The sequence below is a fragment of the Diadema antillarum genome, unplaced genomic scaffold (genome assembly GCF_040938485.1).
Source record: "Diadema antillarum isolate AM-2024a unplaced genomic scaffold, OU_Dant_1.0 scf00000013, whole genome shotgun sequence".
In the NCBI taxonomy this organism is placed as follows: domain Eukaryota; kingdom Metazoa; phylum Echinodermata; class Echinoidea; order Diadematoida; family Diadematidae; genus Diadema; species Diadema antillarum.
Window position 1 is genome coordinate 821,726 of NW_027270902.1, and position 26,811 is coordinate 848,536.

The 26,811-nt window shown below is 40.5% G+C and overlaps 1 protein-coding gene across 1 annotated transcript; it reads left to right on the forward strand.

Annotated features, from left to right (window-relative positions):
• The first annotated feature begins 1,456 nt into the window (after positions 1 to 1,456).
• On the forward strand, positions 1,457 to 25,085 carry LOC139721126 (solute carrier family 35 member E2A-like). Its single transcript, XM_071632459.1, has 7 exons — positions 1,457 to 2,253; positions 3,220 to 3,355; positions 11,932 to 12,180; positions 14,631 to 14,684; positions 18,703 to 18,775; positions 20,784 to 20,914; positions 24,494 to 25,085. Exons 1-7 carry the CDS (start codon positions 1,623 to 1,625, stop codon positions 24,696 to 24,698), a joined length of 1,479 nt encoding a protein of 492 aa, XP_071488560.1. The 5' UTR covers positions 1,457 to 1,622; the 3' UTR covers positions 24,699 to 25,085.
• The last annotated feature ends 1,726 nt before the right edge of the window (positions 25,086 to 26,811 follow it).

A 26,811-nucleotide genomic window follows, 5' to 3' on the forward strand; every position in this document is an offset into this window, starting at 1 on the left:
AAGATGTGCACAGTGTACTCGGAACATCCGAACAGCAAAGAGAGTTGCTGCAATGTTGCGCAATGTGATGTAATGTACATTGTACCTTACGCTTCGTTAATCAAAGCTATCATTGATTTTGCAGTGTTGCTTTACATATACTAGTCTATATTAAAATGCCTTGCATTGCCAATAATAAGACTTGACCTGGGCTATTTCCTAACTTTTCCTTGTATATAAAAGACACACACACACACACACACAAACACTCACACAAACACAAACACACACACAAACACAAACAATATTAGGGGATGCTCTAAAGTGCAGATTTTGGACGTCCTTCCCCCGCTTGGTAACTTCGACGCCCCCTCGCTGGTCATACCTCCCCCAATCATGAACATGAACCGACACCCTTGACTACCAGTGGTGGATGGAGGGGGGGTAACCCGTTGAGGATGGTTTGGTTTTGCTACAACAGGCATTTCCCATAGACACCTGCCCGAGTATACTCGGGACTCGTCCTCAACGGGTTGATTTCCAAAGTGAAAAAATATAGCTACAAACGGCGGTTTTTGGACTGTAAAATGTCTAAATGTTCAAGCTCGCTCGCTCCGCAAAAACATAAATATAAAAAATCTCCCTACTGTGGGGGGGGGGATACCCCCTCCCATCCCCCCTCCCGCTCGCTCCGCTCGCTTGTGCTCGGTAGCTACACTCCCTCGCTTTGGCCCCCCCCCCCCTTTAATGGAATTCCTGGATCTGCCCCTGACTATACGTACAGTAAAAGGAAGAGTCCTATTCATGGCAATGTTGCTCAATGACTGCGCTGTGGAATGTATCACATGTATTGTAGTCCCCATTGAGTTTGCAGACTGACAGCGTGCGCACACACACACACATACACACACATGCACACACAAGCATACACACCCTCAAAATTACTTTTCCACGAGGTGCCCCCCCCCCCCCCCATGTCTTGACCCACGGTACGCCACTGTCCAGGACTAATCAGAAATGAACAGAAAATGTACAGTTGTACATTTTTATGTTGTATTAATTTATCAGGGAAAGAGAGATGTACTCTTTCCATCATTACAGACATCTGTGTTACCTAACATTGCATGTCTCTACAGTGTATCAATGTACAGGAATAGAGTAGATCATTCATGAACTTGACTTTTGGTTTCTTTTTGTATGAAGCTTAATATCTAGATCATTAACAGATTGCATTTTACTACTCTCAATATTTTTGAAAAGTGTTAGAAATAAAGAATGAAGTTATGTTTTAATTACCATATCTAGTTCCTTTCCAGATATTACTTGCCTTTGCTGTAGCCCATGTTAAAAAATTGATAAGGATTAACACATATTGCACTCTTCTCTTTGTACTTTTATTTCCACTGAACAGGTTTTGTGTTAACATGGCAAGTGTCTTTGACTCATAGAGCCAGCCTGTGAGTGGCGAGTTGAACTCAGGATCTACAGGGGAACTTGCAGACATGAAAGCTGACATTTTGCTTTGGTCTGTTCACGTTGGATTTGAAGACTACAAAATGTACTCCTGATGTGAAAGGTCAGATTGCTTTTACTTGTGGCGTGCTTTGAGTTCGGAAGTTGAAGCATTCTTCCGGTCATCCAAAATGAGTTACCAGCATGCCAGCAACCATGGAGCCGATGTCCAGCCAAGTCCAACCAGCCCCATGGGGTCGCCAAGCTTCAAGTCGGTCAACAAGTTCTTCGAGACGGACGCCAGGCACCGCATTCACGAAGACGTGCAGCCACGGAACCGAACAGTCTCCGTGACAGAGTATGGTGGTGGCGATTTCACTTCTTCAGCTGCTGGTCAAGCAGACCTTAGCTCTGTGTCCCTCAGCGGCAGCCTGCCAAATTCCACAGGGCTGTTCAAACAGGGTCTGTCGAACTCCCATGCAGTGGGCATGCAGGCTGAAGCCTCTTCCAAGACCAGCAACTCCTTTGCCAACAATGCACACGCAAACCACAAACCGTCTTCATCTGCCCCGCACTCGGTTGCGGAGAGCAAACCGCCCGTGTCGAGACAGTCTTCGTTTCACGGCCGAGATGTGGAGAAGCAGACCAAGGTTGTCCCGATCAAGGGGCCGAAGGTGCAGAGAACTAAAAGAGACTCGCAGGACAATTTGTTGACGGCGCGAGCGATGACATACCTCATGCTGTGGTACTTCTTCAGTTTCTGCACCCTCTTCCTGAACAAGTACATCTTGAGTACGCTCGGAGGCAATCCTGGTATGCTTGGTGAGTATTTTAGGGCCACTTGTGTGATGAGATTTAGTTAAAACAGTAACTGGTTGGGTTGTCTCTTGTTTGTTTGTTTGTTTTTGTTGTTGTAGCATTGTGTTCACAGCCTCTCTGAAAAAAAAAGTTGCCTTGCTAGCTAATCAAGGGCACTTTATCCTGTGATTAAAGAAAATAAACCAAACCATAACAAACAAACAAACAAACAAACTTCCAGTAATAGACTGTTTCTGTTATTTATTTCAGTTCATGGATATTTCTTTTCCTATGTCACAGTAACGAAAAATTTTATTCACCTGCTCCCTTCCATTAAGATCTATGAGCAGGAATTCACTTTAGTCGTTGCTAGGGTAGTACAAACCACCGGCAAGCTTTGTGGTTGTTAAGGGCAATTTTTGTTTTAAAAGAAATGAATAAAATAGAAATGCACGTACAGAACCAATCTATTGCAAAAACCTATAAACAACAACCTGACAGCTCAGTGTGTGTATGGTAGGTGGCATGTTACAGTTCCTGTCCTATTCCACAAACTACAAATTGTGCAGATAGACAGTCATGCAATCTTTTTTTTTTTTCCCATCAAGTCAAGTGACCTACTTTTTAGAATTTTAGAGCCATCTATGAGATGGTTACCAGGGATATTAACATACCCCCTTCAGCGTACAGAAGTACCATTTTTACAGATGCTGTGCAACTGTGACAGACTGCCTAATCCTTATGGGATCAGTGGATACTTAAGGCATTGGAGCAGTGCTGCAGCCACAAGCATCAATTCGTCGGGTGCCCGTGCATTGGCCGCTAACGCAATACAATTTGCATCCTTAGTATGAACAAGTAGGAGAGTGCCTGCCATTAATTATCTTCTATTTGTTCGCGCTGAGCTTCATGTGTTTATCAGACTGCTGTAGACCTCCCATTGTTACTACATACACAGTACTTGTTTCGTTGTCCACTTTCCTACTGCAGGGTCTGTTCAGATGGTGATGACGACAGTGTGCGGTTTCTTTAAGATGCACGTCCCGTGCTGCCTCTACCACCACAAGAGCAAGGAGGAGAAGCCGCTCAACTTTCGGCGCAACATGGTGTTCCTCGGTGTCATGAGGTGAATGCACTTTTTATTCTCTCTCACAAGTGGTGTCAAATTATGGCATAGCACTTTTCTTTGGATTTACATGTACTAGTAGTTGAATCTCATTATGAGATAGCAGTCTAACATTAACCATTAGATGTAATATTGTTGACACAGCATCTTCAATATTCAAAGAAAACAATTGAATATGTGTACTACAGGAGGTATAGATGTACTGATCAGGGCCTTGTTGCATAAAACTATAGTAACTTTAGAGGTAATAGTAACTGTGCAATCAATGGTAAGTGCCATAGCAATACTGTTCCATAGCCAATCAAAGCTAAGACGCCACTGTTGGATACCATTGATTGCAGATTTAACATTGATTGTAAAGTTACCATAGTTTTATGTGTAATGGGGCACATTGGGCAGATTTGTAGGAAAGTTGCAAGTCATTGAACTTTAGCTATGAATGCATTTCCAACCATCTACAGTATACATCAGTGTAATAGGATGTGTGAAAGCAATGTTTAGAGACCTAAGCACAATTATTTACACATGATGAAAGGACTGGCTTGTCAAACTTAAACAAAAGTCACTGAACTTTGGCTAAAGATGGCAATTTAAAGTTGACAGGAAGCAGAGAAATGGATTATCTCATATTTCAATAGGTATTTCAGAGGTCAACTGCAAAAGCAAATATCACTGAACAGCCAAAAAATATAATTTTTCTTTCATAATTTCAATCAAGAAAGTCTCATGAGGGTGACATGGTTAAAGATTTGAATGATTAGAGGGAAATATGTCTTGAGTTTCATATTTTGTATTCAAATTAAGTGCCGTAATCCTGATACTCCTAGTGATCAGTGAAAAGAAGAAGGCATCCCCTTGGACCGTTTACAGCAGTCACTTTGCCCTAGTTGATTTACGAAAAGTGATAAGTAGACTACAATGTTTAAAGTTGGCTTTAAAACAGATGAATTTGTTTGTTGTCTCATTTAACTTTTTCTGTGATGTACAAGTATGTCAATAGATATCTTCTCCCTTGTAATTATGAAAGAAGTGTTACATTTCATGTGTTCAGTGTGTGTGGATTCTCCATTTCTAATATTTCACTAAAATGTTCATTGTGCCTCTTGCCTGCCCCCCCCCCCCCTTGGTTGGTGAGCATTTCTTCCATTTCAGAGTATCCTAGAGCAACTGTGACCTAATTCCAAGGAGAACACTCCAGAATTGGTCCATCTTTCCTGCCAGTTGTGAAACTTGAGTAGGCTGATTCTTGTTATGCGAACAAAGGAGCGGTAATATTTAAAACATTAAAGTCTTGGTGAATTTTAGATTATATTTGAGGGAAACAAGGTACCTCAACTTCATTCTCTATGCAGACAAACTGTAATACCACTGGTATAGAAAGCGATCTACAAAAAAGAAAAAAAAAGTTATGTGATATGAGTAATATTGTTGGTTATTTATTTCTTTCCCTGGCAACGGTTATACAGTGTATGGATCAAATTACTTGAAGAGATATTGCCCATTCATGTGCACCTCACTGCTTACATATATTTTTCACCACTCGCATTTCTCTACTCGCAGTAATGGTGCTATATGTTATCAAAAAGGAAATTAAGTATTAAAGAAAATATGTGTCAGTGTTTGATTGTTTTTCGGTGTGGGTGTTTTCTACATTTGATTATCAGATTTATTTAGCAGTCCCTTCTCCAAAGTAATGTATGAATTGAAGGAAATTGTAATGAAATATTCAAAAGCATTTACTGATAGTGATGATTAAACTTTGAATACACCTGCTCAGGAGAGATAAAAAAAAAAGAAGAGAAAACACAGGTGTAGGATTTTGTCAGGAAAACAATTTACGCAAGCATTAATAGAATACCCCAGTAATGATGTCACAGTCTTTTGTTGTAGCTTGGGTGGGAACCAGGTGCAAGCATTGTTAGCAGCAATAATGTTTCACAGATATGTGGGCCAGGTGAGGTTGTTTAGAATAAGTTTCCATGGCAATGAATGGCTATGACATCACACTTTGGTCCTCTATGACCGAGGTTATTTGTCCTGAGATAGAACTAGGCATTTCACCAGCATACAAACTTTCAATCTAAATAAATATACAAAGCAAACATTGTTTTTCATTTTATGTGTGTGTATACACATTTTGAGAAGCTAGCACAATGGCATAACAAACAATATTGTTTTGGCCCCTTAGGGCCTTTACATATTATCTAACAGCCAATTGTCCGTTCATTTAACTTGCCTGCCAGTGAATTTTAGTTGCCCTTGGCGAGTGGGTGTGTATCACCCTGTGGAATACTTTCCATGTTAAAGGACAAGTTCACCTTAGTAAACATAAGGTTTGAGAGAAAGTAGCAATATTAGTAGAACACATCATTGAAAGTTTGAGGAAAATCAGACAATCCGTTCAAAAGTTATGAATTTTTGAAGTTTTTGTGCAGTAACCGCTGGATGAGAAGACTACTGTAGTGTACGATGTCACATGCGTACAACAATATAAGGAAAATATAAAGAGAATTTCACAAAATTCCATCTTTTGAAAAAAGTACACATTCCCCTGACTCGTTACCGACAAATGTTATGGGTAATATTATTCCCCCTGCCTTTAGAAAGAGGCAAGTCAAGTGCTCTTTTATTATGCGAAAAAAGTTAAAATATGTTGAATTTTCTTATACATTTTCTTTATACTGTTGTACGCAAATGACTCACAAGCTGTAGTAGTCTCCTCATCCAGCGGTTCCAACACAAAAATTTAAAAAATTCATAACTTGCATCGATTGTCCAATTTTCCTCAAACTTTCACTGATGTGTTCTACTACCCTTGTAACATTGTTGCATTCTCTCAATCCTTATGTTTATGAAGGTGAACTTGTCCTTTAAGAAGTTGCCCAAAAGGCCGTTCTCCTCTCTCCCCGCATTGTTTTGCAAACTACTTGTAGCTTTGGATTACACTAGTACGCAACGTATAAAATGTACAATGGCGCCCCCATATGATCAGTGCATCAAATACGTATCTCTCTGCATCGTGAATTGAGTGAACGTAAAAATGGTCCAGAACGCGTGGTGAAAACTTTAACCCATTGAGGACAAGTTCAGAGTATACTCGGGCGGGTGTCTATGGGAAATGTGTGTTGTAGCAAAATCAAACTGTCTTCAATGGGTTAAGGCAACGTGAACTATTAATAGATCGATTTGGATGTAAAGCGATTTTATGCATGCTCAGAACAGTTTTTTTTTTTTGCTCTGAACGTCCGAATCCCGAAAATTTAAAGCTCCCTGTCAACTCATTGAGGATGAACTGATTTTGCTATGACACCATATTTCTGAGTGGACTATACCACCTAGAACTAGTCTCCAGTGGGTTAAACACCATTGTGGTGCCATAGGTGCATTCTTTGTACAGAATGCTTTTAGTGGTGCCCTTTTCAACGCAATTCAGGAAATTTGATAGAGATGTATTAAGGGGACAGTGGGAGAGGATGAGGGAGCATCGAGTATTATACACGCAAGTTTATTTTGCTTTCATTTTCTACTGTGTGTTTAAACTACAAATGTAAAATGTGCATCGCCAGTATGGATGTAATAAATGTGTGTGACTAAGGTGTGCATTACTGTAAAAGTGGTTTCTTTCGCGGTGGTTTTATTTTCACGCTTTTCGCGCTTTGAGGTTGAACCGCGAATTTAACATCACACGAAAATGTTTTGAACTCGTCGATTGTACAACGCTATCATTACCGACCGCGAATTTAAACACACGCGAAAAAGTCTGCACCGATGGAAACCGCGAAAGTTTCTGTACGTGAAAGAAACCACTTTTACAGTACATGTTTTGCTCTGTTTGCATACGTGTAGTAAGTGTTGCATACCACCGTACATTGTTGGTATATAATGTGTGTGTGTGTGGTGTGTGTATGTGTGTACATGTTTGTGTGTATGTAATGTGTATAACTGTGTATGTAGTGTGTTTGTGTATGTGTAACTATGGGAATGTGTGTCAAGGCCAACTGAGGTGTGGTTATTGGTTATTGAACAAACACCTGCTGAGTTGCACTCATTTATGATTGATGAACATTTAGGAGAAGCTTCTGTACCCTTCTACTGTATGTTAATCAATCATGGCACTGTGGTTGCGAAGGGACAAATATACATTGTACACATTTCTGTCTCTCCAACTGTGTTCATGTAGCTTTGAGACTAGTACTGCATTAGCTAATTGTGGTATTTCATGTGTGATAAAGCTTTCAAATCACATTCTTTGTGTTTTAATCCTCTGATTTATGAGAGAATGTCTTATTTCTATGTTTTTATTAAAGGGGAAGGCTAGTAACTGATCAGTGGGAATCAGTGGAAATGCTGGGAGATGATTGTTCCAATCCTTATGGAATTCATTCAAGAGTTCATTGTATATCTATTGTTGTGTGAAAATGATTTGCTTCAGAATGGTGTCATATTCAAGTAATGTGCAGATTAATGCTCCGTCACTGACCAGGGACGCTAACCTGGAAGCATTAAACTGCACATTACTTGAATATGAGACCATTCTGAAGCAAATCATTTTCACATAACAATAGATATACAATGAACTCTTGAATGAATCCCATAAGGATTGGAACAATCATCTCCCAGCATTTCCACTGATTCCCACTGATCAGTTACTAGCCTTCCCCTTTAAGCTTCTGTACCCTTCTACTGTATGTTAATCAATCATGGCACTGTGGTTGCGAAGGGACAAATATACATCTTTGTACACATTTCTGTCTCTCCAACTGTGTACATGTAGCTTTGAGACTAGTACTGCATTAGCTATTACACTGTGGTATTTCATGTGTGATAAAGCTTTCAAATCACATTCTTTGTGTTTTAATCCTCTGATTTATGAGAGAATGTCTTATTTCTATGTTTTTATTAAAGGGGAAGGCTAGTAACTGATCAGTGGGAATCAGTGGAAATGCTGGGAGATGATTGTTCCAATCCTTATGGAATTCATTCAAGAGTTCATTGTATATCTATTGTTGTGTGAAAATGATTTGCTTCAGAATGGTGTCATATTCAAGTAATGTGCAGTTTAATGCTTCCAGGTTAGCGTCCCTGGTCAGTGACGGAGTCCACATGTATATGAAGGTGGACTTGTCCTTTGATTGGCGGGAGCAGGTGTGTACAGTGGTTTGTTACCAGACTGTAGAAAACGAAACTTCCGTCCATTAATACACATAACAGAAATTGCCTATTCTCTTGGAGGCTGCCTGAAAACTTGCTTATTTTGTCATTTTCTGACAAGAATATAAAAATGGAAATCTTTTAACTGTTTGGAATCAGTTTTTATCCATTGAGGGGCATGTAAAATGCAGATTTATTTCCCTGATTGCTACTGTATGTGGAACCTTCCTGATTTTGATTAATGGCAATGTTAGCAACCCTGTCCTAAGGCTTGCATTCAACTCTGCCTGTGAACTTATATTGTTTTATGAGTCCAAGGTCCCCCAAACACTCAATATCACATTGATGTGATTTACAGGAAGAAGTTGTTGCTGTGTAAAATAATGTATAGGTTTTAGCAGATTACATAGACTGGACTTACAGGATGTATGAATGTCAACTTTGCTGAGTCACGAAAACTTGTCACACTCTTTCCAAGACAAATATGCATCATCACAAAAGCGGATTGTTGTTGTCAAGATTTTTGCTTCTAGTGGTAAGATGCCAGCTGCTGTTTTTTTTTTCCAGTAAAAATACTAAAAAAAAAGCAGAAAGTATTGTAAGTTTCCAAATTGTATTTCTACACATGTATGTTTGCACGAATGGTAAAAATACTGTTCTTAACCAAAAATGTGCCTTTACAGCCCCTCAGAAAACTGCAGTTCTGTATTTAGGTTTGCATCCATGCTAGTGGACTATTAGAAATAGAGTCGTGCATGAGCTTCTGATCGTAGAAATCCACCTGCAGCCAGCATTGACATTGTAAACACATATTGACTACTGTTACAGGGGTTGGGCCCGGTACCCAGCTTCAAATGTATATTTGACTAGTGTATCATACACTACCCTGCAGCTATACACAGTCGGCAAGGATTCTGTTTGGAGATGTAGGGAGAGTATGGGATCCAGCGAGTGGTGTGTGGGTTTTTGTTTTCAACCCACACATCTGTCATTTCTCCCAAGAGAGATAAGTTGGACATGTAAAGTACAGCTGATGCTGTTCAAGAGGGCATGGAAAATAGCCATTAATACATTATTAGATGTGTGAGATTAGCGTCAAAAATATCTTTGGGCTTGTTTTCTTTTGCTTGTATTTGTGTTTTGGCAATATAGAGTATACAGATCTGGACTACTATTCGGGGCATTGGTGATATTATTGCCCTGCCTGAGGGATCCCAATTCCATGCTATTATCTACAGAGCTTGCTCGATCCTAGGGTCATAGCATGGAGTTGAGATCCTGAGAGGCAGTCATATTGACAATGCCCCAAATGATAACAGTCTACATCTGTTAATGTACCAAGGAAAAAGATATTTCACTTGGTTGATCACCATCATACCAGTTAAGTTTATACTCATTGGATGCTGCCATAGGCATTCGTGTTGCAATTGCATCAGACAAGGGTCCTATTTATCTCACGCCAATAGAAAGCCAAGCATTTACAGTACATGTACACATGTCTGTGTGCATCCTGGGTATGCACAAAAAAGAGGGCATTTTTAGTGCTGTGGGACAGTTTTGTACTATGTTGGCAATTTGGGTACTATAAGTTAAAGGCTGCAATTAATCTTTAAATTCATGCCTCCCATTTCAACCAATCAGAATTGAGGATTTGGCAAAGATGGTGTATAAATAAGCCTATGGTAGCCGAGTCGCCCAATGAGCACTGGGTAACTAAAGTGCCATCAGTAGTGCTGTATCGGTGTTGTTCTACAGTCTTGTGACACTGAAACTGGAATAACAACCTGCATAATATGATTTGCATCCTGCTAAATGCTTCTAATCTCACTATTAAAGGCTTTCATTGACACCCTGTTAAAACCCAACAGAAGCAGGCTAATGTTGATTTAGAGCAGTGCTGAGCGCCACCGTGATGAACAGGGCATTTGTACTGTGCTGACAGGTGTTATTGATCTGTTTGGATTTGGGTTTTGTTTCAGTCCAACAGTGGTTGTTGAGGCATGGGGACAAGCACAGAGTAGAGGAATATTTTGGGAAAAAAATATATTAATTGATGAAAAACTGGTTTGAAGGAAAGCTAATTTGCTGTGCATTAATGATGTACAGTTCAAATTTCCATCTCATTCTGTGATTATGGAACTGCAGGGACATTGATGTATACACTGTACATGTATGCATTTGCAGCGATATAGGGAAAAGCTATTTCTCAATGTTTAAACTTCATCATGTCGTTATTTGGCAGGGAAATTACTTGTTTATTGTGATTTTTTTTTATTGTTGTTGAACTTAATCAGGCTTCCCTGGTTTATCTTGGGTTGAAGGAGAAAAAGAAAAAACAAAAGTATGCAGCCCTGGAGATATGCTTGAAGATTTCTTTTGAAACCATACAATTTAAAGGGACTGTACAGTACTGGTTGATGTGGGGATTCATGTTTTCAACATTCCTACTTGAGATAATGAGAAACCTCTTATGAAATATGAAAGAGAATATAATTTTAAGAAGGATTCAACGTTTGTTTGATGGAAATTGGGTTTGAAATGGCTGAGATATCCAAAAAAGTGATAATAATAAAAGGCGACAGGCCACGCCTTTTATTAGCATCTCTTTGTTTCACCTTGTTTTGGATATCTCAGCCATGTCAAAACCGATTTTCGTAAAATAAACTTTTGATACCCCTTAGAATTGCATGCTCTTTGACATCTCATAGAGTGGTTTCTGAATATCTCACAAAACGTTAAAAGCTAAATCCTCATCTCAACCAGAACTGTATACACCCTTTAATGCTTAAAAGTTGTAATGCTATTTCTTTAGCAGTGTGTCTTTGTATTCATGTGGAAATAAGTTCACTTTACAGTATTTTCATTTGTTCTTTGTGTTTGTGGATGAAGTATTAGTTCAGTCTTTTTTAATAGTGGTTACCACTGTGGTCTACGGAAGCCCATTCGTGCCACGCAGGATAAAACTTTCAGTGGAGCTGAACGTTAAGTGGCGGCCGCCACATAATCATCTGGCGGCCGCCACTTAATTATGTGGTGGCCGCCAGATAATTATCGATATCGATATCGCCTAACGATAATCAAGTGGCGGCCGCCAAACAATTATGTGGCGGCCGCCAGTTAGCTCCACTGAAAATTTTATCCTGCTTGGCACGAATGGGCTTCTGTAGTCGTCTGCCATTGAAAAAGAAAAAGAAATCACGTTAAATATTAAGTAAAAGAAGACTAATGGAAAGAGGTAAAATTGTCAATTGAAATAGAATTTAAATTTATGGTAAGTGATAGTTGAGTCCCCATCATGCATTTCTCATGATGAGTGGAAGAAAAAGTGGCATATTATTTTTCCATGTAGGATAGCATTGAATTAGGCATATATTATTTTTATGGTAGTCATTTTAAATTCTTTATAATGTTCATGCTATATCCAGGTTTGCAACTGTGGTGCTTGGTCTGGTGAGCCTGAAAAATATCGCTGTGTCATTCACGGAGACCATCAAGAGCTCGGCCCCTTTCTTCACCGTGGTGATGGCGCGTCTGGTCCTGCGCGAGCGGACGGGCCTGTGGGTCAAGCTGTCCCTCATCCCCGTGGTGGGCGGCCTGGCGCTGACCAGCTGCTACGAGCTCAGCTTTACCATGATTGGCTTTGAGGCCGCCATAGCAACCAACATTGTCGACTGGTAAGGTGCAACCCATTACCAGGATTTGAAACACAGTAAACAGGGGAATCATGTTGCATTTGTGTGTGTGTGTGTGTTACATTATCCACCCAACTATTTATCACAAGGCACAATAGCTGCTTGGCTGTTACTGAGGTAGCATATGGAAGTTAGCTCAAGATTCAATGGTAGTGCCACCATTGACATACAGCTTGGTATATGTAAGAAGTTCTCAACCCCCCCCCCCCCCCCCCCCATCAAATAAACAAGACCATGAGATTGACTTTTATTGTTCTTTCTTCAATTATTAAACAAGGAAATGGGCAGTTGTAATGTAAAGATAAAACCTACACAAGGTTGCTACGTGTCATTTGTGATGAATGCGAGAAACTTTAATTACCTGTTGGTACTCCAAAGTTTAACCTCAACCATTTGTCACTTCAGACATTTATTTTAGAGTTTAATCAGCAATATCATATTTAGTGTAGCCGCTTCTCAGATGACAGAATTTACCTACATCCCACAAGATTTTGAATCTCTGAACAAGACCCACTAGGCCCTTATATGACATTGTAGGTATTTTGAATGATGAAATTTTCGTGGAACATTTTTTTTTTTGCGTATTTCTCGCTACTTTTGGCTTGCACAAATTCTAAAACCCGCAAAAATATCTTCACAATTTTCTCTGCACATTTTGAATGGGTTGACAATTGTGCAGCATGGAATTAAAAAACCCTCAAATATGTTTTGGGGCTGCTTAGCACCCAAAAATTGATAGCACAAAAATATTGATGTTTATGGTAATGGATCAAAAAAAAAAAATTATCCTGTTTTAGGTTGCAGCCTTGTCTCATAGACGTCATGGCAGAGTACTCATTCAATTTGCAAAACATGTGTGGCTGTTATGAGGCGTACAAATGTATCTTGAGATTATAAAGTGTATTGAATGTCCTCGTGAAAGGTGACACGATGTACTGTAAGCGTTTTGATCAGAGCTGGAATTCGTGTCTTGATAGGTTGAGCGCGCTGTAGCAGAGACAGTGCAGAAAGGAAGCAGTGGACCGTGTCCCGTAGGTAATGACTCAAGGAAAGTCAAGGCCGGAGGCAATGAGCAGAATGTGCCTGCCGACAGCACTGTATGCCTTAGATAGAGGAACAGCTCTCAGTATGTGTGTGTGTGTGTGTGTGTGTGTGTCTGTCTTTCTGTCTGTGTCTGTCTGTCTCTGTCTGTCTGTCTGTGTCTGTGTGTGTGTGTGTGTGTCTGTCTGTCTGTTGCGTGTGTGGGTGAATTGAGGTTTGTATTGGTAGGTTATATTATCATTTCTTTAAAAAACAAAAAAATGAATACCCTCTCTGGCAATCAGTACAACTGAGTGAGTATCACCAAGTCTCGATCTTGATAATACTTTATACATAGTCTTCTTATACTGTTGAGTGACTGCTGGCTATTTGCTTCACTGCACACAAATCTGCTCTCTCATGTTTTGTATGGGACTGCATTTTTTTTTTACTTGCAATGCAAATATTAAAAGGTTATACCTCTGTTTAGTTTAAAAATATACACCATGTATATTGCACGGGCCTACCCATGTGACCCTTCCCTCCCCCCCCCCCCCTAAAAAAAGAGAAAAGAAGATGCCTACTAAAAAAACAAGAAGAAATGAAGGCCTTTATGATTGCTTTTAAGCCCACATTTTTATGTATCAGCTACAATTTTGATTTTTCAAAAGACTAAGATAACATTACACTCCTGAAGAAGTCATTACATTTCTAATGTACATTGTACACTGTTGTATACAGTACTTGAGTGATGAGCAGTGCCAACAGTGTACATCTATTTTTAGGCATTCATTATGGGAATCAACACTATTCTCTCATGCATTTTCATGCCCTCTGCCCCTCCTTTCCATTGAGGGGCAAGGCCCTTAACCCGTTGAGGACTTAAGCTGATTTTAGGTTAAAATGCATTTTCCATAAAGATATCCGCCTGAGTATGTTCATGAACAGTCTTCAGTGGGTTAATAAGCACATATACTATTTACCCAAGACTTTTATTTTTGTTCATTTGTTTAGAAGAAACTGTTTGAAGAAGTTCAAAAGAAATGTTTGAATACCTCAGCCAAACTCAGCAAAACATATTTGAAGGCAGAATAGTTCAGAAACACAACCATAGATATCAGAGTTAAAAATATATTCTTATTTGCGCGACAGCATAAAAAAAAGAAAAGATTATCCTTATAAACAGGGAATGTACACTGGATGATCCTTTTTTCCGCTGAGTCAGTATGTGCCCAATGTACACTACAGAATAGTTTCTGCTGTACATGTATAATATTTGCTCTTGTTTGTTTGGACTGCTACAACAACACTTTTGAGAAGGACTTTAATAGAGAATGTAGTTGTCAAAAGAGGGAAAAATGACCGTCCATACCGAACTCACTTCCTTATTCTCTTCTCTTCTTCCTTTGCAGCCTTCAGAATGTGTTTTCAAAAAAGTTGCTGAGTGGAAGTCAGTACAAATATAGGTGAGTACACCAGGGTCCCATTTCATAACAGATCTTTGAATGGCAATGCTTGCTGGAAGAGCAACTTCACATAGCAACAACCAATCAGAAAGCAGGGTTCTTCTTGTTGCCATGACACTTGCCATAATACAGCAAGACATGCTATCATGGCAACTTTTCTTGTTAAATGGGGCCCCAGGTGTTGTTCTTCACTTTGCAAGCAAATGAAATGGTTACATGTCACTTTAATCATTTTTTTTTGGGGGGGGGGGAGGGGGGAAGGGGAGGGGAGGGGAGGGGAGGGGAAGGGGAGAGGAAGGGGAGGGGAGGGAAGAGGAAAGGGAGGAGAAGGGAGAGGAAGGAGAGGGGAAGGGGAAAGGGAAGAGAGGGGTAGGGGAGGGGGCGGTCTATCAACACTTCATGTTTGCTATCACAGATAGACTCAGACCTGAAAACACTTATACGGTATCTCTTCCATACATCATAATGTCTGTCAATGGTCATTATTCAATTCCTGTTGCTTCACAAGTGAGCGTGATGCCACTTTGCCAGTCTAAAAGTGGAGAACCCAGTGGCGTTGTGCATTGTGGGAAAAGTCGTCTGTACGTACATGCAAACCAGGATGTTTGCCGACGCATGAGATGATAGTGTGCCCTGCCTTTGGTTCAAAGAGGTCAAAAGGTCAAAGGAATAGATGTCCATGTATAAGAGCCCCAAGGAAGTCTGTGATTACCATTTATTCACCCATTTGCTCAGTGAAGACAGGAAAGGTTTTTTTTTTTCATGGTAGATGGGAGCGGGGGGGGGGGGGGGGGGTGGGTAAAGGGTGCATATTTTCAGCTTCTTCCTGAAAAACACATAAAGAAATTGGCAGGTACCATCCCTAGGGTGATTGACCCTTAATTTCTTCAGTTGAGCACCATGTACACTACCATGGCCCCAAAGTTTGTTTATAGAGGATCATGGGGTGCCCCTTCAGGGTGGGGGGGGGGGGGGGGGGGGGGGGGGGCAAGGTCGGGGTCCAAATTCACAATTTTATCTTTTTTATCATTTTCACTGGGATAATAGAAAATAGATTTGACAATGTGCAAATGGGCACCATGCCCCACTTATGGGCTCCCAGGATACTAAGAACATGCATACATTCATTAAAGCGTATACCTTACCCCCAAAATAGGCATGCTACAGCCTTTATTCTCTCTTGCACTGTCACCTGCACACACGACGCACTGTCACTCGCACACACCTACACTTTTATTGTCTACTATACCATGCAGCAGTCAATGGTGCTGCGTGCTGTTTTTTTTTTTCTTGTTCTAAAGCGCCAAGTCACTATTTTTCTTTTCTGTTTTTTTTTTCTGTAGCAAAATGTGTTTTGTGTATTAAGATTAAGAGTTTTATGAGTACATATATAATTGGTGTTGTATTACATTGGTATCACATATTCAGATAGGGCCTCATCCACGTCAAGCTCTGCTTATGATGACGGTCCCCTGTATTGATTTCTCCTTTGTTATTAGATACAGTAAGCCTTAATATGTTATTTTGATTCATAATTATGCCACTTCAGACTGAATGTTGTTACGCAAATGATTTTTTTTTGTATTGATTTGTATGTATCTGTATCATTTTGTTTTCATTTGCAATTGTATTCGGAGAAAGAAAATGCAGAAATAAACCAAACAAACAAACAAACCCCCAAATTGGAGAATCTTTCAAAGATATCTTTTCTATAGACTAATTCGGGTTCGTTGAGGGCAGCAGACAATTTGTGGCACTGGGCGCAGCCATTAGCTCAAACTGCGGTGTCCCAGCCTACCCCCCCTCCTCTCCCCCACCTCCCACCCCCTGGGCAACATGTTTATCGCGCATTTGTAGCAGGAGTACGCGCACTAGTAACAAAGGTTCGCGCATTAAGCAAGCGTTTGTGCACTCAGTACGAGACGCCTATTGGCTAAAACAACCATGCATCAGTTTTTCATTCCGTGCGCGTGCTAATGTAGGGAGGAGGGTGGGGGAGAGGGAGGGGTGTCGGCCGGGACACCGCAGTAATGGTGCTGCCCATGCCGATGATACACAAACCGCCTCACAGAATCGGTCCATAAAACCAGAAATTCTCTTGAGTAGATGCAGTGTACATTTGTGAGTGCACTTTCAAGTTCATATATGGCAGATTCAGCGGTAGCCCCTTTGGACTCAGAATCGTAACAAATAGGAGGGCCAGTTTTCATATTTGATATTCTCTATGAAAAGGTATGGTCAAATTTTCTGCAGACTTGGCAGGTATTATCGCCAGTGTGATAGAATATAGACCCCATGCCATCCAGATGGTTCCCCAAAGCTTGGATGAGCCTGAGCCCCTCCCCCCTCCCCTGGTCTCTTTGATTTTTTTTTTGTGTGTGTGTGTGTGTGTGTACATACCATAATTTGTTTTTTCTATTGTGGAGATGTTCATTTGCCCTTATAGCTGAGGAGAAAATCAAATATTTGCTTTGCCAAGGAAAATAAGATTTTTTAGGAGCAAATAAAGGCATGATAGCTGTGGACACAAGGGTGACATGCATTCACATGGAATTGCGTGAGTTGTGGATATTGGAAAGAGATCAAAGGTTGATTCAGAATTATCATTCAAAAGATCAATCAAAGACGAGAAAACCACACTGAGTAAAAGTATTAAAACATAGCTGTTCATATGAATCCGTTTTAATTTTGATGGTATCACTTCTTCATCATGACAATGTCAAGATGCAATCGACGTGGGCATTCAAAACGGTTGCATTTAATTAGGCTTTTCACTTCAGCAGCATTATGCATTTTCAGTTCTCATTAAAGTGACATACCTGTAGTCAATACTCCATTGGTATGATTATGATGATGATTGATGATGAATGGCATTTTTATAGCATCATTTTTCTGTAGAGAGCATTTAAAGGCATTTTCAATGTATTAACAACCGCAATTTATGCTCGTGGTTATAATTTTTGATTGTGAATGTGGTATGATTTTTCAGTCGTGTTTGCAAACGGGATTGGTATCGGGTCACTCAGTCAAACCAGAAAGGATGTTGAGTTGGGTGGGGTGGGGGGGGGGGGGAGGAGGGGTGAAGAGCAGCCAGAAGGACGATGACCCAGATTTCCTTCTGAGCGATATCCTGTCTGTTGAGTCTGCGAATAGAAATAGAACATATTGCGTGGCCAGACTGTATCTGTCCAATCTTTAATGTCATCAGACTAGCTCAACTTTTGCCGTCCTCATCTATATGTTGCATTTGACAGTTCAAGATTGTAATCATGGTTTTGGTATTCTAGACAAGTGCAGGGTTCTATGAGAAATGTGTACATTAAATGAGATAGCAATATCAACACACAATTTCTGAATGTCAGATGCTGTTTGGAGGAGGAGGGAAAGATGTATATCTCATGGTTATATTTGTTTGCACTCTTTGGCATCGAATGGACAACTTTTGTACCAGCAGCTGGTGAAATCCCAGTGTAGACAGAGACTGTGGTTCATCGTTGTATTTGAAGTTATTTTTGTCTGTTACCATTGACAATAAATAACATGCACAAATAGAGATTAAATGCATCCTGCAAGTAAAACTATCCCAGTACAAATAAATGATATAAAAGTGGAAATTTTTATGCATTCATGTGACAAGAAACTACATGTAGTGGCAAAAATAAAAGCATGCAAAAAAAAAAAATTGCTTGCTATATGTAACACTAATTTCTCTTTTTATTCAGCAGAATTAAAAGCATGTGAAAACATACCCCATGACACAACCTGAGGTAATGCTTCACAAGCATAGCACCAGTTATTGATCTGGAAGTGGTTATGATTTAATTATGCACAGGCTAAAATGATATATACGTTGGCATATTTTTCAAATAAACACTAAGTAATTTTTATGAATCTGCCAAAGATTGTCCTTATAAAAAGAAGAGTTTACTGTGCAGGGTTAAATCTTTCTTTCTGTATGCTTGTAAATTGAGCTTTATCTCATTTTCTTCTTCTTGCCCCCCTCTCCACTGTCTTTCAGCCCACCAGAGTTACAGTTCTACACCAGCACGGCAGCAGTGCTTCTACTCATTCCATCCTGGTATTTCTTCCTGGTGAGTGGTGTCGTTGATTGTCTGAAGGGAAACGCTGAATTTGTCAGAAATGTGTGCAAGTTATGTTTGTGACAGAATCTAGCATCATCTGGGAGAAGTTGCATAGGCTGGCTTTGTAGAAGATGTAGGGAAAAAAATTTGGAGTAGCATAGAAGAGAGACTCACGGCCGAATAAGTTCCAGCTCTTCAAGCCAAATTGATACTCAGGAAATACTTCACTTTATAACATTCAATATTTTTCCCCGTTCATCGTACAGTTACTACTTTCATAAACCTTGTTGGATGCACAGCTTTCACCAACTGAAGATGTCTCTGTGCATTTTTAAAACTTGAAATATGGGCAATTCACTCCACCTAAGAATATGAATTTCCCCTCTGAAATATTCAACTTCCGTCTGAAACTGCCTGCACCAGTCAAATATCTATGAAATATTGAAATTTCTTGTACACAGAACAGGCAAGCAATAGTAATGACAATAGTGTGACATATTTGCATAGTACCCATTGCAAAAATGTTTTAAAGTGCTTTGTGCTGAGTCCCCATTGTCATTTGAACCACCACGCTCGCCACAACTGGCCACTGGTAGTTGATCCTGGAATGTTTGTTTATGTATATCACGATCTGCACCACTGTTGAAATAGTAGTCTGAATTGTGGAGTAATCATGCTGATCATATCAGCTCTTGAGGTAAATCATGGGGATTGCAATGTTTGTAGAAAAGCTTTGGATGCTTCAAAAATTGTCTACGACTGACCTCATGATCTGGTAAGATCTTATACGATCACCATGATTACTCCAAGATTCAGACCACAATTTCAATCGTGGCACAAATTGTGATAGACATAAACAAAAATGTCATTATCTGCTACCAATGGCCAGTTTTGGCGTGCATAGCAGATCGCACAACAGTTGGAACCCAGCATTACAGTTCGAAATTTATTGAAGAACACTGATGCAGTGCTGTAGCCTGTAGGAATTGCAAGAAATGAGTGTTTTGTGCTATTAGTCAATTCTTGGCACTATCAACCCGCTGAGGACGAACTGATTTTGCTATAACATGCATTTCCCATAGAGACCTGCCCAAGTATTCTTGAGACTCGTCTTCAATGGGTTAACCCGTTGAGGACGAGTCCCGAGTATACTCAGGCAGAGGTCTATGGAAAATGCGTGTTGTAGCAAAATCAGCCCATCTTCAATGGGTTAAGACATTGTAGGCATGTCAGAGGGAAATAGGCGTCACATGAACTTGAGTTTGATGGCATCCATTCTGAACGTGTCTCAGCATTTAACTTATTTTTCCGACATATTATTTGTATGTGCTAAAACAGACACATGAGAAACAACAAAACTGACTTTCAAATTATTGATTTAAAACGACATTGATTTGAATAAAAATTTGCAGTATCTGCTGCGTGCTATTAACACTGGCTCTCAGACAGAAGCTTGGTGATCTAGTGGATACGATGCCTGACCAGTAATCCGGAAATGATTGGTTCAAATCCAACTCGATTATGTATACCCATGATTGTTATCATTGCTGCTACTAAAACACTGAGCAATCAGTGCTTATTTACATCGATGCAGGGCAATTCCTCAGTTGCAATAAAACAACTTGATGTAAGGATTCATTAATATGGATAATACACAATACCCGCTGCATGCTATAAGGATAAAAACTAGCACTGGCTGTCTGGCAGAAGCTTGGTAGTCTAGTGGATATGATGCGTGTCCAGTAATCAGGAGATCGTTTGTTCAAATCAACCCAGAGTGTGTATGCCATGATTTTTATCATGGCTATGACTAAAACACTGAACAATCACTGCTTATTTACATCAGTGAAAGGCAGTTTGTCAATCAGTTGCAAAATTGACTCTGTTAGAGTAAGTTGACCATCATCATGGCAAATTCAGTGATCGTTGATATGATAGGGAAAGTTGACATTCACATTTATAGCCAGTCTTCATTAGCATCAATTCAAGTTTCTTACCTTCCTCGTTTTTCTGTCAGGAGCTGCCATTCAAAGATGGCGCCCCAGACCACGTGCTTGTGTCTGCGCTGGTCCTCAACGGAATCTTCTTCCACCTACAGAGCATCACAGCATACGCTCTAATGGGAAGGATATCACCGGTCACTCACAGGTAACGGTATACAAGTAGTGAAATTCTCAGTGGTCATGAGTTCGATGATGCTAGATTTCCCACAAGGTGAAAGATAGAGGCGTTCTATTCAAGTAGGTGAAACTGAGTTAAATAGTGCGCCTCATCTTTCATCGAGTGCGAAATCTTGTTCCATTGCATGAGTAAAGTTCATACACTTTCTGCCGTATACAACACCTCAGACATCAACAGATGTGGTCTACATCGATTCCTGAATTTAGAACAAAAATGGTAAAACCATTTTTTCATGAGAGGTGGCACAGTACAGTCGGAGGTACATGTATGTGAAAGCAATGGGCTAAAGTTGACAGATAAGGCCACCGCACACTACACGATCAGACTGGTCTTAAAGTCTTAAGCCAAGCTGGGTCTTAAGACCAGTCGTACAACCGGACACCACACACTATATGACCGAACCTTACGAGTAGGCTTACCACTGTAAAGCGCGCGCAGTGCGCACTGCGTGCGCTTGCATTTTACTTCATTTTACTTTTATTTCGTAGAAATTCAACATGTTAAATCTCTACGACTGGCGCTAAGACCTAATGACTGACTGACTGTGCACTTTTAACTGATTGAGTGCGCATAGCAAAAGTATTTCTATTGTGACATCAGAGGCATGCAGTGGTGCAAAAACTACAAGTGGATCATGAGTTCACCACAGGAGTCAATGTGCATTGATGACACCAGCCGTGCATATCCATTATTGCTCAAACAAAATTGCACAGCTCAACAGCGATGGTGTGCAGTCGACCAATCAGATAGCTAGAATCTTTGTGTTGTATAGCATACAGATAATGAATGTTTATGAGTGCAATGGACAGAATATTTTATGAGGTGAAAGATGAAATGATCCATTCAACGAGGCGTAGCCGAGATAAATGGATCAATAATTTCGTCTTTCACCGAATGAAATATTCTGTCCATTGCATGAATGAAAAACATTTATTATTTGTTTTATATAACACCTGAAATAGATCCTTGTCATTTGATGTTTTATGAATTTTGAAACAAGAGAGAATGTGTGGGATCTGAGATTGAGAGAATGCTCACTGAGCGCTTTACGCTAGTGCGCTATCACACACACACTGCAAACGCAAGCGTTTTGCATGAGTAATGTGCCTGGCTCTCGGCCTGCGTGCAATGGAGTGAATCATATGGATCCAAGATTGCACGGTAAATGGAGCCACAATTGCACAAATGATGACGTAATAGTGAAATGGGACAAATGATCAGTAGCAAACAACCAATCAAATGACAAGGATCTATCCAGGTGTTATATAATTTCAACTGATGCACAGGTCTGAGTGCGTCATTAGGAATTGTGTGCATAAGGTAGCTATGGAATTGTTTAACCCACCAGGTGAAGCCGGATGGGATTAGACTAGATTCAACAGTTTACCACTTGCATATTATTCCTACTGATGCACAAAACGACATGTGCACCATCTGTTTATAGAACAGTGGACAGAATTTTGCCAAAATTTCGCATTTCTAATCATGCGTCTGGTGATTACTAATGATGACAAATTTACTGGATGCATGGCTACCTGTCCCTTGCTCCATCTGCGAAATCTTACTACAAGTGCAAAAACTCTCGCTACATATGTGCAATAGCATGTTTGTAGTAGCTATCATCACTGATCGCAATAATCATTTGATATCGAACATGCGGCCAGCAAAAATTTCCACACAGCTCTTAACCAGTGAGATTGCGGAATTTGTTTGACTTGTTCTGTGTGTCGCCCTCTTATTGCCAGGACATATAGGTGTGACTCTTCACAACAATAATGTGATAAAGTCTCGGATATTGAAACAGAGAAATCTGCAAGTTAAAGGTGATTTGGTTGTGAAATGAGACATTATTATATCTGTCCAATATCAAAAGTATCATAAGCCCTTCAAATCTGTTTTAAAATCCAAGCTCCACATATTATGTTCTTGAAACAAATGACCTTTACCAGTAGTTTCAACTTACCTATGACCCCGTTTACAGTGCGGGGCTGGGCCGAGCCGTGGCCAACCCCAGCCTCAATTGCGGGGCTGAGCCCCGCAATTTTGTCAGTTTACACTGCCGGGCTCGGCCGCGCTTTCAATTCAAACCTTTCAATATTTTGTCGTAGTGGCGCTCTGCTTGTAAACAAACGCAATTTGGTATAGTCTGGTTTTCAGACCCTTTGCCAACTGGATTCCGTGGCGACGAAGTAGCCGTTCGGGCAAAGGCCTTTGCTGAAGGAAAAATCCTTTGCAGGACAAAGCCACCTTAAACTATACTAGTTTTCGACGTTGAGGGGGTTAATATCCTGAACAACGAAATAGTACGGGCAGAGGGTTTGGAAGCCAGACTAAAATTGGCCGCGCATTTGGCCCAGTTTGCATTTACACTAAGAAAAGGCCGGGCTCGGCCGTGGCCGAGACCACCTCCAGAGTGTGGCCAAATGCGCGACCAATTTTGGCCCCGCATTTGGCCTTTTCCACGTTTACACTGAAATGAAGGGGGGCTGAGCCGCGGCTGAGCCGCGGCCGAGCCTCGCACTGTAAACGGGGTCTATGTGTTTAATGCACGGCTTACTGCGTATTTTACTGCAGCTTCGAAGCCAAATTTCTTCAATGTGCATTTATCTGGTAGCTGGCTTTCTTGCCATTTCTGTGGTAGTGATATCAAGTGAGACAAATGATATCCAAATTTGAAAAGTTTAGAGTCTGGAGAATTTAAAAGTACCCAAACCAGACAAGATGTTCTGCAACTAAGTCAGGCTCCTAATGTTATGGATCACAAGTAGTAATAATAATAATGATAATAATATTAATAAGTATCATTTATAAAGTGGTTATTACTTAAGTTTCTAAGCGCTAATCTGATATGATAATCGTGTTATCTTTAATTTCAGAGTAACTTCTTCAGTAGTATCATTTGTCTTTCCAGATAAACATGCTATTTTGAATACCCCAAAAGTGCCAAGAATCCATTTTTAAGCTAAGCTCACCTGATAATTTGGGATCCCCTTCTACTCCGGTGAAAGAGAATTCTTGTCAACAAATCTTCTATGTGGTATATTTCACTTCATAACTAGGACTTCAACCCACCGTAATAATAAGAACATATTGTGGCTGAAAACATTCCACTTTCCCTGTATGTCCCTATATTAATGTTTCAGAATGGCAACTATTGAATAGCGGCAAATACAGAGATTTGATTTTTCTAACAGAAGAGGTATTTCATTATGCATCTCATTTGAAGGCTGTTATTCGTTCTGCCCATAGCATCTGCCCCTAGAAAAGGATCATTTTGCCATGCAAAAAGTACAGATTACCCCATTCAATCATAGTGCCATTTTATCTCATGGGGGGGGGGGGGGGGGGGGTGGTGTTCCTAATGCAGTGGTGGAATGTTAAGGGCCTGCCCATGTGCTGAGTTTCATGTGGGGTACCTTGCTTAAGTCCATATGATACTATGCTCTTCTAATGTCACATTTCATATTCAAAAGAATGTGTTTGAAAAGTGAAAACCTTGAAGGGAATCTTTTATCATCACCTTCCCCTTCTCTCTGACGTCTGCAGTGTGGCGAACACGGTCAAGCGAGCCCTGCTAATCTGGCTGTCCATCCTGACGTTTGGAAACCCCGTCACCCTCTTCAGCGGGATCGGCACGCTCATCGTGGTGTTCGGCGTCCTGCTCTACAACAAGGCGCGGGAGTACGAGCAGCTGACGCGGGAAGAGGCGAAGCATATATGGCGACAGCAATCGCAGGAGATCGACTTATGACAGGGGATACCTCGGCCACGTAGATTCACGTTGTATATTTTGCGTGTCACCTGCTAAGTATTTTTTTCGGTCAGTGTGCTCTGAGGGTAGTGTCAAAACATGTCACGTTTGCACAACTTTGGTGGGGTGTGTGATAATGTGGTGTACGTGAAGGTGTGATTAGTGTGTCAGAGAATTTTACCTCCTTTGGAATGTAAGTCATCCCGTTTACGGGCCTAAATCGTAGTCGCATAGACACATCATTACATTTATATCATTATTGGGACCTCTTTGTAGATATGTCAAGAATTTTTAGTCCTTTTTAAAGGTAAATTACTTTGTACTGGTCCATATGAGAGATCATAAATATATCACTTAAAAAAAAAGAAAGAAATACTATCTGAATGAAGGAACAATAATTTGATTTGTATTCTGTTTCAATTACTGTTGACAACCAAATTTGATCAGTTGCTGTCAGTTTTGTGAAGTGCTGGCAAGATCATGATTTTGGAGGAAATACATTCTTCTCTGAAAGCATATGTAGCTTGTTGTTCTGGTGTGAAAAGTTAATCCGTAATGACCTTTCCCATCTATAATTCCAATTGGGTGATCATAGAAATTTTTGTGGATGATTACTGAGTCTGAGTGAGAAAATATGCACAAAAAAGAGATGAAAGAGAGAGATTCAACTCAGGACTGAGCCTGCGACAGAGGCTAGCTAGGATCCACCAGTGGGGGCCCTCTATTCTATGTTTTGTAGACAACTCCTGCATAATGTGCTGTTGTGATTCCTTGTAAACAAGACGTGTTTTCCGTGAAGCATAACATTTGCTGAATCTTTGCATCGCACTAATGTGACCTGAAAGAGAGGGGGGGGGGGGGTTCTTTTTCACTGAAACCTCTACCTTGTATGTCAGCTTCAGCATTAAATCAAGGCAAACTATCATGTTCTCTAGACAACTCCTGTTCAATGTGCTGGTTCCACTTAAAAGTGATGTGTTTTCTTTGAAGCACACTTGCTGAAACTTTACATCACATCAATGCATCCTGAAAGAGAGGCGGTTCTTAACTGAAAACTCTTTGATCTACATTAAGAGTATTATCATGAATGCTATGTGTTGACCGCAGAGAGTATTGAACTGTTTTTGTCTTGAAAGCAGCAGGGATTTTTTAATAGGATTGCGTGCTCCTACCTGTTGATGGTATTTGGTAGTGCATTTGGTCACAAAGTTAGAGAATGCTCTGACTCCACAAAGCTGGAAAGGAAAGCAAACAGGGTTTTTCTGCACATGCCTGGCGTACACAAGTTTGGCATGCAGTAGTATTGGACCAAAATAATATCATTTCAGTTAGAGATTATTTAAGATTTTAACCCTTGACCTGTCGGACCACCTCTAACAGCCCTGCAACTTCTTCATTGGACCATCTTTTATTGTGTGAGTCTGCTTTTCACAACTCTCTCTCATGCTCTTGCTCTAGCTGTCCCTCTGTAGAGCCAGTAATCTTTAAGCACAAGTGTGTATGGCATGCTGATATAAATTTTTTGCTACTTCATTTCGCTTTGGAATGCAGCTTTATGTTGTGAAATCACAAGGAAGCCTGTTCCTCCTTTATTTCTCTTTTACAGTTGGAATAGAATTATGGGTGAGGAGCTGTTGTGGGCCAATCGGCCTGACCAGAAATTGTTCATGTCTGGAGGTCCTGGTTTGGGTTCCAGAGCAGTAAAATTGTGTGAACTCTTGGCTGCATGTGCACGATTGCATGTTTACAGTCATGGCTGTTTTCAGTGATCGTAATAATCATTTGGTCTTGAATGGGCGTCCAGTAAAAATCAGCGCACAGCTCTCCTTCTTCTTCTTCTTCTGTAGAAGTGCATCCTTCATAGTTGAAGATCAGTGCACTGCAGAGTGGTGTGCATGCCATCATGGCACTTTGAAAGACCAGGCCCTCAAGGCCAGGGCCAATCACTATTTACATAGAGTGAACAATACGTTTTGCAGTAATATGTACATGTGGTGTGCTGCTAAAATATCACTGGCATGACTGGATGCTATATAGATGAGGGCTTCCCTCAATGCCTTGTTAAAGACATCGAGTGATGGGAAGATTGCAGGATCCTTTTATCTTCAGGTTG

What these genes read in the sequence shown, in the direction of transcription:
- LOC139721126 (XM_071632459.1), top strand. Translation starts at nt 1,623, where the DNA reads ATGAGTTACCAGCATGCCAGCAACCATGGAGCCGATGTCCAGCCAAGT. An exon ending in GCAACCAACATTGTCGACTG is followed by an intron (nt 12,181 to 14,630) that starts GTAAGGTGCAAC and finishes CTTCCTTTGCAG; the next exon opens with CCTTCAGAATGTGTTTTCAA. An exon ending in CATCCTGGTATTTCTTCCTG is followed by an intron (nt 18,776 to 20,783) that starts GTGAGTGGTGTC and finishes TTTTTCTGTCAG; the next exon opens with GAGCTGCCATTCAAAGATGG.